At 41.2% G+C, this 13,573-nt stretch overlaps 3 protein-coding genes across 3 annotated transcripts; 2 read left to right on the top strand and 1 right to left on the bottom strand.

Moving 5' to 3' along the window:
* Nucleotides 1–1,678: 1,678 nt before the first annotated feature.
* MELLADRAFT_94090 (uncharacterized protein) lies at nt 1,679–3,262 on the bottom strand (the record flags this gene model as incomplete). Its single annotated transcript, XM_007416861.1, has 4 exons — nt 1,679–2,479; nt 2,553–2,953; nt 3,061–3,140; nt 3,213–3,262. The coding sequence occupies 4 exons, from the start codon at nt 3,260–3,262 to the stop codon at nt 1,679–1,681; spliced, it is 1,332 nt and encodes a 443-aa protein (XP_007416923.1).
* Nucleotides 3,263–5,385: 2,123 nt separating this feature from the next.
* MELLADRAFT_94091 (uncharacterized protein) lies at nt 5,386–7,116 on the top strand (the record flags this gene model as incomplete). The annotated part of the gene is made up of 5 exons (XM_007416862.1): nt 5,386–5,902; nt 6,027–6,265; nt 6,321–6,665; nt 6,745–6,890; nt 6,987–7,116. 5 exons carry the CDS (start codon nt 5,386–5,388, stop codon nt 7,114–7,116), a joined length of 1,377 nt encoding a protein of 458 aa, XP_007416924.1.
* Nucleotides 7,117–7,549: 433 nt separating this feature from the next.
* On the top strand, nt 7,550–9,075 carry MELLADRAFT_112404 (uncharacterized protein; the record flags this gene model as incomplete). The annotated part of the gene is made up of 4 exons (XM_007416875.1): nt 7,550–7,734; nt 8,210–8,241; nt 8,657–8,709; nt 8,860–9,075. The coding sequence occupies 4 exons, from the start codon at nt 7,550–7,552 to the stop codon at nt 9,073–9,075; spliced, it is 486 nt and encodes a 161-aa protein (XP_007416937.1).
* Between the last annotated feature and the right edge of the window lie 4,498 nt (nt 9,076–13,573).

Here is a 13,573-nt window from a genome sequence, read left to right on the forward strand (position 1 = left end):
TTTCAGTGCTTGTTACAGGTTGTAATTGGATGATTAGAAAGGTTTATTGTTAGTACACTGATCAATACGGACTGTAAAAATATGGAAAAATATGGAGAGTGAAGCTCTCACCGCAGGGAACAAGATGCATATTTTTATTTATTTTTTGCCCTTCTCCTGGCCTCTCAATATTTTTGTGTATCAATAATTTAATTTTCTGCCCAGAAAATATTATATTTTGTGTAGTGTTAGCTTCACCTGTGGCACCTCTATGAAGTGACATACAAGCCCATGGAAAAGTGTGCTACACCGTGGGCGATCAGCCAGTATTTGGCTCCAGAGCACCTCAGGTGACCTGGAGCAGGTTTTTATCGCACTCCCAAGTCCATAAGTCATCAACCAAAGCTTTCAAAACAATGTGTACAGCCTTTTCAGAGCTCTTTCTACTCATACTCAACCTCCTTACTCAAAAGTTTTTGCACATCCCTCGTGCAGTTTTGACAAGGACCCCAGAGCGCTCTGGTTACCTTCCAGAGCGCTCTGGCTACCTTCCAGAGCGCTCTGGAACGCCCTCAGAACGCTCTGGAAGGCAACCAGAGCGCTCTGAAAAGTACCCGACCGTGCTGGAGAGCCCTGAGCGCCTTGCTCACCCACCTTAACCCATATTCACTCCCTTTGTATGTATGTACATTATGACATACCATCGGCAATTCGAATTTTGGACCACATCCATAGTCTGTCCACCCTTGACCTTCGCTGATTCCCCTACGCAGCCATCTGTAACCAAGCACCTCCTCACAATACGCTGAGTATAGAAATCATACGCTCAATAGATATACTCATAATAAACTACATTTTACATCAATCTTGTAATTATCAAAGTCAAGTCTCCTATTCAACATTACCCCTTCGATGCCCACTGTTTTGAATCGTCCGATGATTCTCACGTTTTTTTGGCATGAGTTTCTTAGTATCAAAGGTATTGTAAGTCATACCATTTGTACTTTGTTCTGTATATATTATATTCACTATGAAATGTAACAAATCATCACAAAAGGCCAAAGCGAATAAATCAAAACTCATCCATTGAGTTCAACTTCTTCTCCAATTGAATCAACTCAAGAGTCATCATACATTTACAATAGAATTCTCATTACAAAAAATTTGTAACAACAAAATGATAAATTGTATGTGATGGAATGGCATGGTAGGGTATGGTATACAAGCTCAGATATGTTCTATTATTTTATTCAATTGTATACGATCCATTGAACATGATACTCTCAGTCACTTTCTAGCTATCTATGTTGATTGGAAAAGTTGCATCCTCCCACGGCTTTGAAATGTCTATTTTTGGTCACAACTAATTGATTTGATTAACTTCATTCTTCAGCCACTTTTCCGAACATGTATCTACAATTATAACACCCAAGCAGCGCTTAGCGCTTACAATTCATATCTTTTTTAGTTCTTGATACTTGTGAAATTCTAACCCCTTGAGAATACGATATTAGATTTTGGCAATATCACATCTCAAATCAAACAACACAAAACAAAACAAGCAGATGGTACCAGGACAATTCTGTAAAACCAAACCTTTTCTGAAAATATCATACATGCAAATATTGAAAAGATAGGTGACGAGTCAATTCCGATGTGAATGCAGGTATAAGCGATAGTACATATGAAAAACTTACGTTCATGAGCCAGTTGGAAGATCCTCCTCTTCTTCACTTGTGTCGTCTTCGTCATCTTCCTCTGAGTCTGTGTCTCGGATGACCCGTTTCTTGCGTGATTGTCCATCTTGTGGCTTCGATCTCTTACCTGCTTGCGATTTGGTTTGATTGGCTTGTGAATTATTGTCTCTGTTAGTTTGTGAAAGATCTCGATTGTCTTGTGATTGATCTCGAGTTTCTGGTTCGGTCTCTTCTTGTTCGGCTTCGGTAATTTTAATTTTTTCCAGTATAAAATTATTGCTTTCGATGTCTTTTGTCCAAGCTCTGATGATCGCATCCGTAGCTTTCCGATGACCAGTCTTCAAAGCCTCAGATGTAAGCACACTTCCAGGTTTCTGAACAATTCGCAAATTCCATCGTTTCATGAGTGTGGTGGCTGGGTCAAAATCTTTAGGGAATGTGTCTTCTTCGGGCACTTGTGCAGCTATAAACAGTAAGAAGGTACAAATTAGCAGCTGAGCAGTATCGGAATAGAAAGAGAATAGTGGGGAAGGAGATCGTGTCCTACATATCAAACCATTGAGGAGCGAGCAGAGTCTACTTTTTCGCTCATCACTCGGCTGGACCGCCTTCTTTTCGACTGTTTGGGCTGCATCCTTGCCATGTACATAGTCCTTGAATGTTGAAGGTACATGTACTTTGGTCAGCGCCCACTTCGCAAAATCAGTATCGTTAGAGAAGGTCCGTGACCATCCCTCCACACCACCACAGCTCGCCGTTGTGAGGTAATAGGAAACATGGTTCTGTTGGCAAGTTACTGCGAACTAAAATTGAAAACAAACATACGAGTGAAAAACTAAATATATTTGAGATGAAAGCGAGCAAAGAAAATCTTACATCTTGATGAGCCTTCTGAACAGCAAGCAAGGACCTCTTCTGAAGAGTAGCTACGGATGCGGTTGGTTCGGGCTTTCCGTGACATAGATGAAGCTTGTCAATGTTGACCAGCTTATCGAATAGGGGCTGGTATCTTTGCTTGTCTTCATCAGATAGTTGATAAACTTGAGGTGCTTTAGTTGATTCATCACAATATTGTACATTGACACCGTCGATTTCTTCGTCATTCGCATCAGAATGAGTTGCCTCTTCCATTGCCTTTGAGTAATCGGGTAGGCCAGCCAAGGCAAAGAAGAATGGATCGGTAAAAACCTTGCGCTCGTCGTCTGACATATTGTGCCATTTGTTGGCCATGTCTTGGTTTCGATCAACCCAACCGTCCTTGTTGTCACGGTCCGGTACTATAAAGAACCATACAGAACAGAGAAACAGCAGCACACCACAAACAAGAGGTATGTATCAGAAGGCAGGTTGATCTACATATTTGTTGATGAAGAAATGAGCTTACATTTATCACCCAGGCATTTCACGCAGAAGGCAAGGAATCGGATCCAAGGATTTCCCTTTGCCTTCTTCGATCCAAGGCCACTGTGAGATCCAATGCGGGTTTAGCATAGTTGTGTGTTTTAACCAGATACGATAAGGTAGAAAGTTGCTTACACCAGGTTCCATATGACCACTTCAGGTACTCCGGCCATCAGAGCCACCATGAGGATGGTCTTTTCGAAATCCATTCGAATGATTTTGACAAGGTCCTTAATATCCTTTGGAGCCTTGCTTCTTCGAGAGTCTTGTCCAACAATGGCTTCGCAAAGCTTGACTATTGACCAAGATGGACGTTTCTCTTCAAAATTGTCGAGATCAAATTCAGGAAAATGAGATTTAAAGACTTTTTCTTGTTGCTTGTCGGTGTTGGTGTTGGTTTCTTCCTCATTTTCATCACCCTCATCATCAAGTCCACCTAAATTGGTCACCCCTTGAGATTGATCGCTGGTAGCGTTGGATTTGGTTTTGCGTTTGTTGGATTGAGTCTTTTTTTGGGAAGAGGCTGTCTTCCCGGATCGTGTGTTTGGCATTTTGAGAATGTTGATTATAATGTGTGGTGAACGTCGTTGATTATGGGGAGTAGGTCGCCTATGTATGAGGAATGGGTTTGAAATTCAAAGGATCACGAGTTCACAACTCCGGATCGTGGTAAAGTCAAAGCATTTCACAAGTTGAACCCTTTCACATGGTGTGCAACCTCCAAAACGTATAATCTGTTTGTGTAATTGCCGGTTATCACAAGACACATAACCCCCCCCAATGCCGATTACCAGCCTGATGTAGTTAAACAATAGAACAAGAATGCCATGAGTGAATGTGTTTCTTTGAACCATTAGTGAGAGTCTAAGATTTGATCAAGATTAGGTTACATCCAAACATAAGTTATTCTTTAATTTTTCATGCAATGGCTTTCATGCTTTTATGTTTGCCGTTCCTTATCCTCTTTGGCCAGATCTCTTTATTACCTTTTTTATCAACTTTATTTTTTGAACCTCTTTGAATTGTCATTAGTATGATTTTTATTACTGGTTGGATTATTGTTTATTTATCTTTTTTTGAGAAATCAAAAAGACTCTCTGTTACAATGTTTAACAGTGAGTTATCTCACAAGCTCGCTGTTAAACAGTTTCCATTTTGGATGTTGATTAATGGCTTGAAAGGTTTGCTGTTGTCAATCATGAATGAGTAACATTAGAAATCAATGATTAACTGTCTTTATATCTATGAGACAGTAACAATGTTGAAGACTTTTGTAGTCAAAGACTTTTGTAACGATGAACCTTTCCATCAAGCCCAAATGTGCGTTCTCAACATTTAGTTTTCAGCAACTGATGATAACGTTGTTGGTGTTCAACTTTCAACCTTTATGAGGATATCACCGATGTTTGGAGTGATCAGCTTCAAAGAGTTCAAGGAACTATAAGTAACAACCAAGCATTTGTGTTGTTCAAATGTTAAGAAGTGTTAAGCAACATTGAAGACTGGACCTCTGAACAAATCAAGTGAAATAATGAATATACCCAGGATAAATTATGTACTCGGCAGTCTTAGCGATGTTGATCACTTGCGTTTGAAATCACAAGTATCACCATCAACAGTGTTGAAGTTGATCTCACAATATCAAAGAAAACATAGGGTTGCTGTTTAATTTTGAATTCCAAAGTCCTCATAAGCATTCCGTGGGAGTTGTTTAAACTTCAACAAAACATTCAGATGTTGTAATTGAGAGATGTTGAAGCAATATCAATTGTGATCTTCTTGCATACACTTTCTTGAGTTTGCACAAGGTCTCATGAATGATTGCCGTTTACAGTTGTATATTTGTATGGTATATATGTGCAGGAAAGAGAGCTTGACAAACCCTTTTCCTGTCTTTGCAAAATCTGTGAAGCAAACGAAGTGGCAAGAAGTTGAGCAAACAGGTTAATCATTCACAGTGGACATCACTGTTGATTAACGCCAATCAAAGCCAAAAGCAAGTCACCGGCTGCCTACTGTCCGATACACACGGCAACGTGAATGGTTCCAATCAGAATGTTTAATCATGACGCTGATCCACTTGGCGATAGCAATAGTTACAATAGTTCAAGACTATTACTTTCAATCTTCTGATTGATTGAACGTAATAACTTGACAATAATTGGACTCTTTCTGATCATCAGTACACAATTCGTTTTTCATGACAACTTCCTAATTTTATGTCCTTAATTTTTTGTTAAACCACCTACATCAACAAACTATCGTCATCCTTAAACTACCATCATCCTTAACATAATCATAACACACGATGGTCATGCCAGGCAAGGAGATTTTGCCTAATAAGGCCAAGCGAGCCAAACCAGCTACTCGTGCACCTAAAACCGCTATTGGTGCTCGATTGGCCGCAATGGAAGCCCAAGAAGCCCAGGATTCACGGCCCCGGCTGAACGCTTTGAACGCAGCTGCTCCGGCAGCTCAAGAACCGCTACAAGGACCTCTGACTGAAGACCAATTCAATCAACAACCTTTGTACGACGACCTTGTAAGACCTGGAGACGCCAACTCATCTGGAAACGAGGAAGTACAACCTGATGCTATGGATCGATCGGATTACTATCGTAGTATAACATATCAAGAGAGATGCCTTCGTGAGGAGGCTAACTGGAACAAGGTCGTGCCAGCTATGTTCTTGGCGTTCATGCCGTGTAGCAAAGCCACGTTTCAATGGGCTGACCCGTTGCTTTGGAACCACGATTACAACACTCCGTGTATCTGTTCCACCTGGCAACTGAAGGACGTCGAGATTGATGTCATTGACTTCCTAGGTGAGCGCCTTTGTCTTAAATAACAATGTTTGATAATCGATTAGATTAAAGTTCAAGATAGACTGTAATCCTACATGTTTACTTACTTTTATTGATTGAATTTGATGGTTTCTGAACTGGGAAGGCCGTTTGAAGATGACAATCCAGGTTTGCAAATGCACTCCTGATGTAGTGCGGTTAGTTCGTCAGGGGTTCATTGGCGGTACTCCAAAGGAGCCGCGCACGGCTTTCTCAATTCGAATGTTACGATATCATCATATTCTATGGAAGCACTGTAGTGTGCGATTGGCTCCATTTGTCGAAGCTCAAGACGAGTATCTTGATGCTCGTAATTCTCTACTGTTGATCAAAGGCTCCGATAAGGTCAGTCATCCTCTGAAACTTCATGTCACAAATCACCAAACTGAAATCTTTGCAGTCTCGTGATTGGCGAAAGGGATTTTCTGCCGCTGTTGATGTATTTAGAGATATGCTTCGGTTACAGGATGATCTAGCGTCCAAAGCCCTCAAATTAACCCCCGGGGACCATCTAGCTTCGACTTGTCCGCCATGTTTTGGACCAAAAGTTGCAGGAAAGAGAGCGTCCGAGCCAGATGTGATTGTGTGTTTCGACGGAAACTTTCAACACCGCCGCCACAAGGCAGCTAGTGCTGGGTGGAGAGGGGAAGCTGGCATCACCCCACCTCTGTTTATGGCACCCACTGAAGTCAAGTATTGGGAGACCAAGATGGGTGTCCAGCGAGCGGGCGCAAAGGATGTGATTGTAAGTCTCCCATTTCTTGAGTTTGTACGCAATGGTATTGCATTTTGAAACTAATTTTGTGTATCACCTTTTCACACAGCATCCTTGCAGTGAACAACATACCGCTGCGGATGATGTTCGCGGGCGGCAGACTTTCCCAGCCTATGATGAGACTGGCTTAATGGGCATGGCATGTAGACACGATCAAGCATTGAAGTTTATCAACATAATCCAAAGTGGCGAGAGGTCAGTTCAAAAACACACTTGTATCGCCATTCAGTGTGCTCTGTTTATTTTCTTGGCGTGAAACTGTATACGTCTGACATATGTATTGCTCAAAAGAGGGCACTTTCCTGTGGCCATGCTCGACTGGCTATTCAAACAAAGTGAGCACGACATGCGATATGCTGTGCTTTATGATATCGGCTGCAATATGGAAAGAGGAATATTAAAAGTACTCCAGCATTTGTAATGGATATCTTCTTCATCTTTGCTCATTTGGTATTCTTTGTTCCATGTAGCGCGAACTGTTTGCAGAACAGCGGGATAAAGACTTACTGATGTTCGGAACAAGTGTGTTCCATGCATTTGTTCATCAGTGGTCTTGCCAATTGCAATATAATCCTCGATTGAATATGGATTGGGGCTTATCGGATGGGGAGGGTATGGAACGTATCTGGTCTAGACTTTCGTCCCTAGTTAGTGCCTTGAGGTATTCCACCAAGTCCCATCGACTGTGCGCATTAAATTTGCGCGCCCAGCATCATAATGAAGCTGGTCGTACCAACTCAGGTAAGTTCTAAAAGTGCAGTGATAGAACAAAACGGAACTAGTTTTCATCAACTGATCCCTATTACGTAGTGAAATGGTTGTTATCACGGGAAAAGACTGCCAGGAAGCTGTACATGGAATCTCGGTCTAAGCTGGAAGTCTTGTATCGAAACCCTCAATACACTGAACAGTACCTTGTCGAACAATGGAATCGTCAAAGGGAATGCCAGTTACAGGAACTTACAGTAGATAACTCGGCAGCTTTGACCACAAAGCTAGATAAGCTAGTTGGATATGAAGAACGACTCCGAGAAGCCGAGTTGAGTTGCCTTGAAATCTTGTACATAAGTTGTTACTGACAATGGATTGATTTTAGGGAGGATCTTGCTGTTTTACAGGGGAAAAGGGCTCGTGACCGAACGACCGCTGACCGAGCTGAGCTGGCTCACCTTCCCAATAGGATTACATCGCTAAGGGAGAGGATTGACGTTATTGTCGAGGAGCTGGGAGGCGACCAGTATCGCGACACCCCTGGTGCAAGAAGTAAGTTCTTGATATTGTTTGCTCATTGCCACAGTGGAGGTTCACCTTGATCTACCATTTTGAATTTAGCTCCTAAAGGACGTGGTCTCATCCGTATTCGAGTGGCAAAGGCCAAATTGCATGGGGCAAAAATAGATGTGTTCAGCCTACAAAAACTTAGTGATAGACGTGCTGGTGAATTTCAACTCCCTGAGTAAATGATCTCTGAACCTATCATGACATTCAATTGATACTGTATTTCATGTGTTTAGGTACCCGAGTTCAACAAAAAATGAAGAAGATTGTAAGGGAAAAGAAAGTGTCGTTCAAGTCAAAGTACAACACATTTAATCGTCTTGTAACTAATTTCAACACCGAGTTTCCTCAACCTTCGCCCATTGCTTGTCCACCATTCGATATTCTAGAAGGCCTGACGGTGTATGACTCGTTTTGGGATCTTGGTCAGCTGACTCATCCAGGAGAAGCCTGGGCAGTTGACCAAAATACACAAGATGGCATACAAGCTTACCTTTCTATGACACATGCTCAGGATGAGCTTTTGCGCTTGAGCCGAGAATGTAGGCAGATAGTTAAGTGGGCCCTTGATGTTGATGAAAAGATTTCGGGATTGTGCACGGCGATTGCACTCGCAGGTAAGTAGTTACATATTCTGTTCATGTGAGTGAGAGCTTCTGACATTGAATGTTGAAATCGTGTAGACAATAACCCAGATCTAATTGAAAATCGCTGGATGATGCAAGTGGTTGGATCAGTAAGACCACGATTATCAGATTGTTTGTCAGAGAGTAAAGAAGTCTTACAGTCTTTGCTAGCTCACCTGTGCCAAAGGCACTCGCGATTGTGGATGAATTGGAATATAGGCATGGCAACCATTCTGAATCGCACCGGTGAATACTGTCAGCTATCAGCGGAAGAAGAGAGGGCACTTCACATTCAATGGTCTGACCTGGTAATAAGAGCACGACAGGTTTGGCAAACCGTTGCTCAAGCTCCAATTCTTGAAGCAGAGCCTTTGGACGATGCGGAGATGGAGGAGGAGCAAATTGTTGGTGAAGACAATAATTATATTGATTTCAACATTGAGGATGATTTGTATGATTTGGAAGATTTGGAATGAGAAGATTGTAAAGGGTCAGCTATTTGTAGAATATGTGCATCTTTGTGAGACATGAGAATTATACATGAGTTGTTTCTTACATATCAATTTTGCTTTTATGAGCTGTGTCCACCGATGTGCTTGATTTTGGTGAGTCGAGAGTGTTTCATGCTTTGATTTTGGGATTTGTGGTGCTTGAGAGTTGTGAGAAAAGGGTATTGAGGTGGGTAGAAGGCAGTGTCCAGAGCGGCCGGGTACGCTTCAGAGCAGTCGGGTACTTTTCAGAGCGCTCTGGTTGCCTTCCAGAGCGTTCTGAGGGCGTTCCAGAGCGCTCTGGAAGGTAGCCAGAGCGCTCTGGAAGGTAACCAGAGCGCTCTGGGGTCCTTGTCAAAACTGCACGAGGGATGTGCAAAAACTTTTGAGTAAGGAGGTTGAGTATGAGTAGAAAGAGCTCTGAAAAGGCTGTACACATTGTTTTGAAAGCTTTGGTTGATGACTTATGGACTTGGGAGTGCGATAAAAACCTGCTCCAGGTCACCTGAGGTGCTCTGGAGCCAAATACTGGCTGATCGCCCACGGTGTAGCACACTTTTCCATGGGCTTGTATGTCACTTCATAGAGGTGCCACAGGTGCTTGAGACTGATGAATGGGGTGGGGTGTGACCTCATGGGAGGTGTCTTTTTGCCAAAACTACTGTGAATGACCATCAAGTACTTTTTAGTGATGTATTAAGCATATACATTTTTCTGCACTCTTACCTTAACCTAACCCAAACCCTAACCAAAATTACAACTGCTTAGGGTTAGGGTCAGGGTTAATTGCTATAAAGGACTGTGATAAGAGTGCCTCAGATCAAAAAATGATATTGAGATGCAGCTTCTGAAACTCTCCTTGACCTAGTTGTTTTCATTTAACATTGTCCTGTCCAAGCAATGGTAGCATTTCACTTAGATTCTCATATGGATAAAGCTTCAATCCAGTCACTTTCAGCATGGTATATGTGCAAAATCATCCTTCTAAGCAAGCACAATCAAGGTTGTGGTCAGAACAATTACATAGCCCATTGAGATGAAGAAATATATGCATGGGATCTCCTTGTCCAGGCTGAGCATTTTTATGAATCATCTTCATGGCTTCCGTGGAAAATTCCCACTGGGGTTATGCTCATAGTGCTGTAGAACAAACTTGGAATGCCTTGCCTGTATTAATCTATTGACCGGGTTTTGCAAAAGGAATGGGCTGAGCAAAGGTTCTTGGGACACATATGCATCAATGCTCATATTCATCCACTTCTATGTAATATGTGAAAATATCAAGACTTGTGCATATTTCACAAGGCCTCAAATACTCAGCTTAGTGTTGCCGCAACATTATCACATAACTTCTTAGACTAAGCATGTTCATGATTTTCCGCCATATTAACACCTCATTGAGATCAATAATTCACTTTACATTGCATATTGACATCCGGTGTATTTATTTGTCCCATCCTCCCAAACCCTAACCCTGATCTGGATTGAAACTGCTCAGTTGATCTATCTCCTCTTTGCTCATGAAAAATTCAGAATCATTTTGCATTCACTTTCCAACCTGGGGATTTTGATTAATTGTTTTCCCGTGGGGGATTCATTTTCCACTTGTGGAAGTCGATTAATGTTCACAGTGATTGTGGATCTGAATCTGTGATTTTAAGATATCACTTGGTTTCTTTTGCTGATGACTTCCATTTTGTTTATTGTTTGTTAGCTTGATGCATATGGATTACATTTAAGAACACCATCCAGAATTAAGTGTGTCATCCCTAAGCTGACATGCTTAAGTTGTTTGGTGGGGCGCTGTTGGCGGCCGTCTGCTTTGCGTTGGAGAGAAAAACTCTCTTCATTTTGCAAACCTAGCAGTGTCCAACATTGCTGGGTGGGCAGGGTGGTATTTGTAGAAATGAAATGGAATATAATTTGAATTGAGATGCTGAGTGTTTGTGGTGTGCTCAGTTATGACTGGTCATGTGCAAGGGTGGTAGCTTCTGAGTGGGAAGTGAATTTTTTCCCATGTGGCTACCTCTGGGAGCCTGTTTCTTGGATGTTTCTTGCTACCTGCAACGGGCTTCTTTGCACCTGAGCACTAACCACTCAGTCATGGAATTCCGCACCAAGACGTACCTTAGATGCTGCTTACAATCTGCTTGGATATTCAGACTTAAAAATTTTGTTTTAATGAATTACAAGTTGGAAAACACCTTGGATGTGATACATGAAGCCAGAAGAAATTTACAGAATCTTTGGGGGATTTGTTGATGTGAAGAATATTGTGGTAAAACCAAAGGATTTATGGGAGTGTAGGGGTATGTTATCAGCGACCATTTGGAAGAGATATCATTAAGATTGAATTGATAGTCTTCCCATGAAAATTTGCTTTGTGAAATTTGTCTTTCTTTGCACAAATCATGACAAGTTCAGTTCACATAGTGGATGACCTTAGTCCTTCCCAGTCTGAAAACCTACCGGGTCCTTTCATGAAACACAATTTTTCTATACAATAAGGGTAATTTATTGCCAGATGACTTTATTTTGACTATCAAGTGCTCAGAAGAGTCTTAGAACATTGATTTTTTTTGCAAAATCAAACTGGGCCTCAATTTATGTAAGATTGAGGATGATTGTAAGATAAATTATTTGGGTGGATGGTGTCCAAGAAGTGTGGGTATTTGGTCATGATAGGAGTGTTGCAGTGCAGACACTATGTAATCAGTGTGGAACCTGCTGCTCAATGGCTATATACTGTCCTGAAGACTGACAGAAAAATTGATTACAGTGGTATTCGTCACAGCATTGGGATAATGAGAGATGATAACTACAAGCTTGCAATATTGACAAAATTATTGTACAGCATGAGAATTCTGGATATCTTTCAAGTTGAACAAGCATCATATATTGGGGGACAAACCAAAATGAGTACCTGTCAATGAGACAAAATGATACTTCATGTACTCTAATATTGAACCCATTAGAGAATCCACACTTGTTCACCATTGTTGACTTGCTCACATGTGGTAACAACCGCTACATTGAGTAAAAAATTACTTAACTCAAGCAAATTTCAAACTTGTGCCAAATTACTTGCACAGTAGTCAACTTAACTTGGAAGATAATGTGAGTTTCCACACTGGTACAAAGTTTACAAGCTCAAACTATCAAGCACCCTCCAATTTGTACAATCCACCAGTGCACCCAATCTACTTGACTTCCTTCAATAAACTGTGATGGCAAAGAGCACATCCTTCTCAAGCTAACTTGAGAGAGCACAAGATTTCATTCAAATCAACTCGTGATCTCATCACAGCTGGATGGTTGGCACAGGGAGGTTTGTAAAGAAGAAAAAAGAAGTGCATTCGATCAAGATTGTTTGACATAGTTCCACAGTTTGAATGAGATAGAGAAATTGATTTGAACTCCGGTTAAAATCAATCCGAGCAATAAGAGATCTTTGAAATCTTTCTAAAATTGATCCAAACAATGAAGAGTTGATCTAGATTGATCCAAACCCTCTCTATAACCAATCAACAAGAATTTATCTTGATCTATCTAAAATACCAATAACAAACTGACATCAACCAATCTAAAATGTGTTTAAAAATTGACCTTAATTGACCTACTGAGATGCAAAACAAAAAGATTCAATATAAATTGATTTTAAAGAAAAAGGTTTTAGGTAGATTTGAATTTAAGATTGATTCAAAGTTTGATTTGAATTGAAATGATTATGAAGAAGATTGTGAGGTTGGTAAGACTCGGAATCAGAATCAGGATTATAGAAGAAGGAGTAGGACTATGACTTGGAGGCAAGTAGAACAATATCAATATGGCATAAAGGATACTCCTGAATTGTGGGCCGCCATTGATTATTGATGCAGATGTTGCGAGTCAAGAGAATTCAAGTTGGTGTGCTTGAAAAGATAATGACAGGCTAGCAAGTCGGATAACGCATGCGTTAGTCAATTGGTAAATTTATCAATTGACTAACACAAACTGATCAAAAATTAACTACTGCAGGGCTAATTTCTCACCAGTGTGGGAAAGGCCCTGCAGTTGCGTTAAATTTTACCTTACTGCACCTGAGTTGACGCACGAGTGCGGATGCTCTTAGGGGGTTAGAGGTTAGGTTTAGGGCAAGGATATTTTCACATGCTCCAAGGGTATGTGAAATTACCTCTGCTCTAAATCACCACCGTTCCTCTCAATTTTGGCTTTCACCACCTATAGACCTCACAAGCAGTATGGCCTTTATACCATGCCCTACCCCATTCCTTTGCTGCTTTCTGGCAGAATAAACAATTTACCAGCCCTCCCTTAGATCCAACTGATTTATTTTTGGTTGCCGTAAACATCACTGCATCTGCCAGAGCCGTTCTTGATGTCAAGAATTTTGCTGACTACAAAGGGGCTCCTTTGTAGTACATCACAATATCAACTTTGAGAGCGGCTCTGGCGGACACACTGCATGTAATGTACCTGGGCTGTC

This window comes from Melampsora larici-populina (genome assembly GCF_000204055.1).
Source record: "Melampsora larici-populina 98AG31 unplaced genomic scaffold MELLAscaffold_65, whole genome shotgun sequence".
Taxonomy (NCBI): Eukaryota; Fungi; Basidiomycota; class Pucciniomycetes; order Pucciniales; family Melampsoraceae; genus Melampsora; species Melampsora laricis-populina.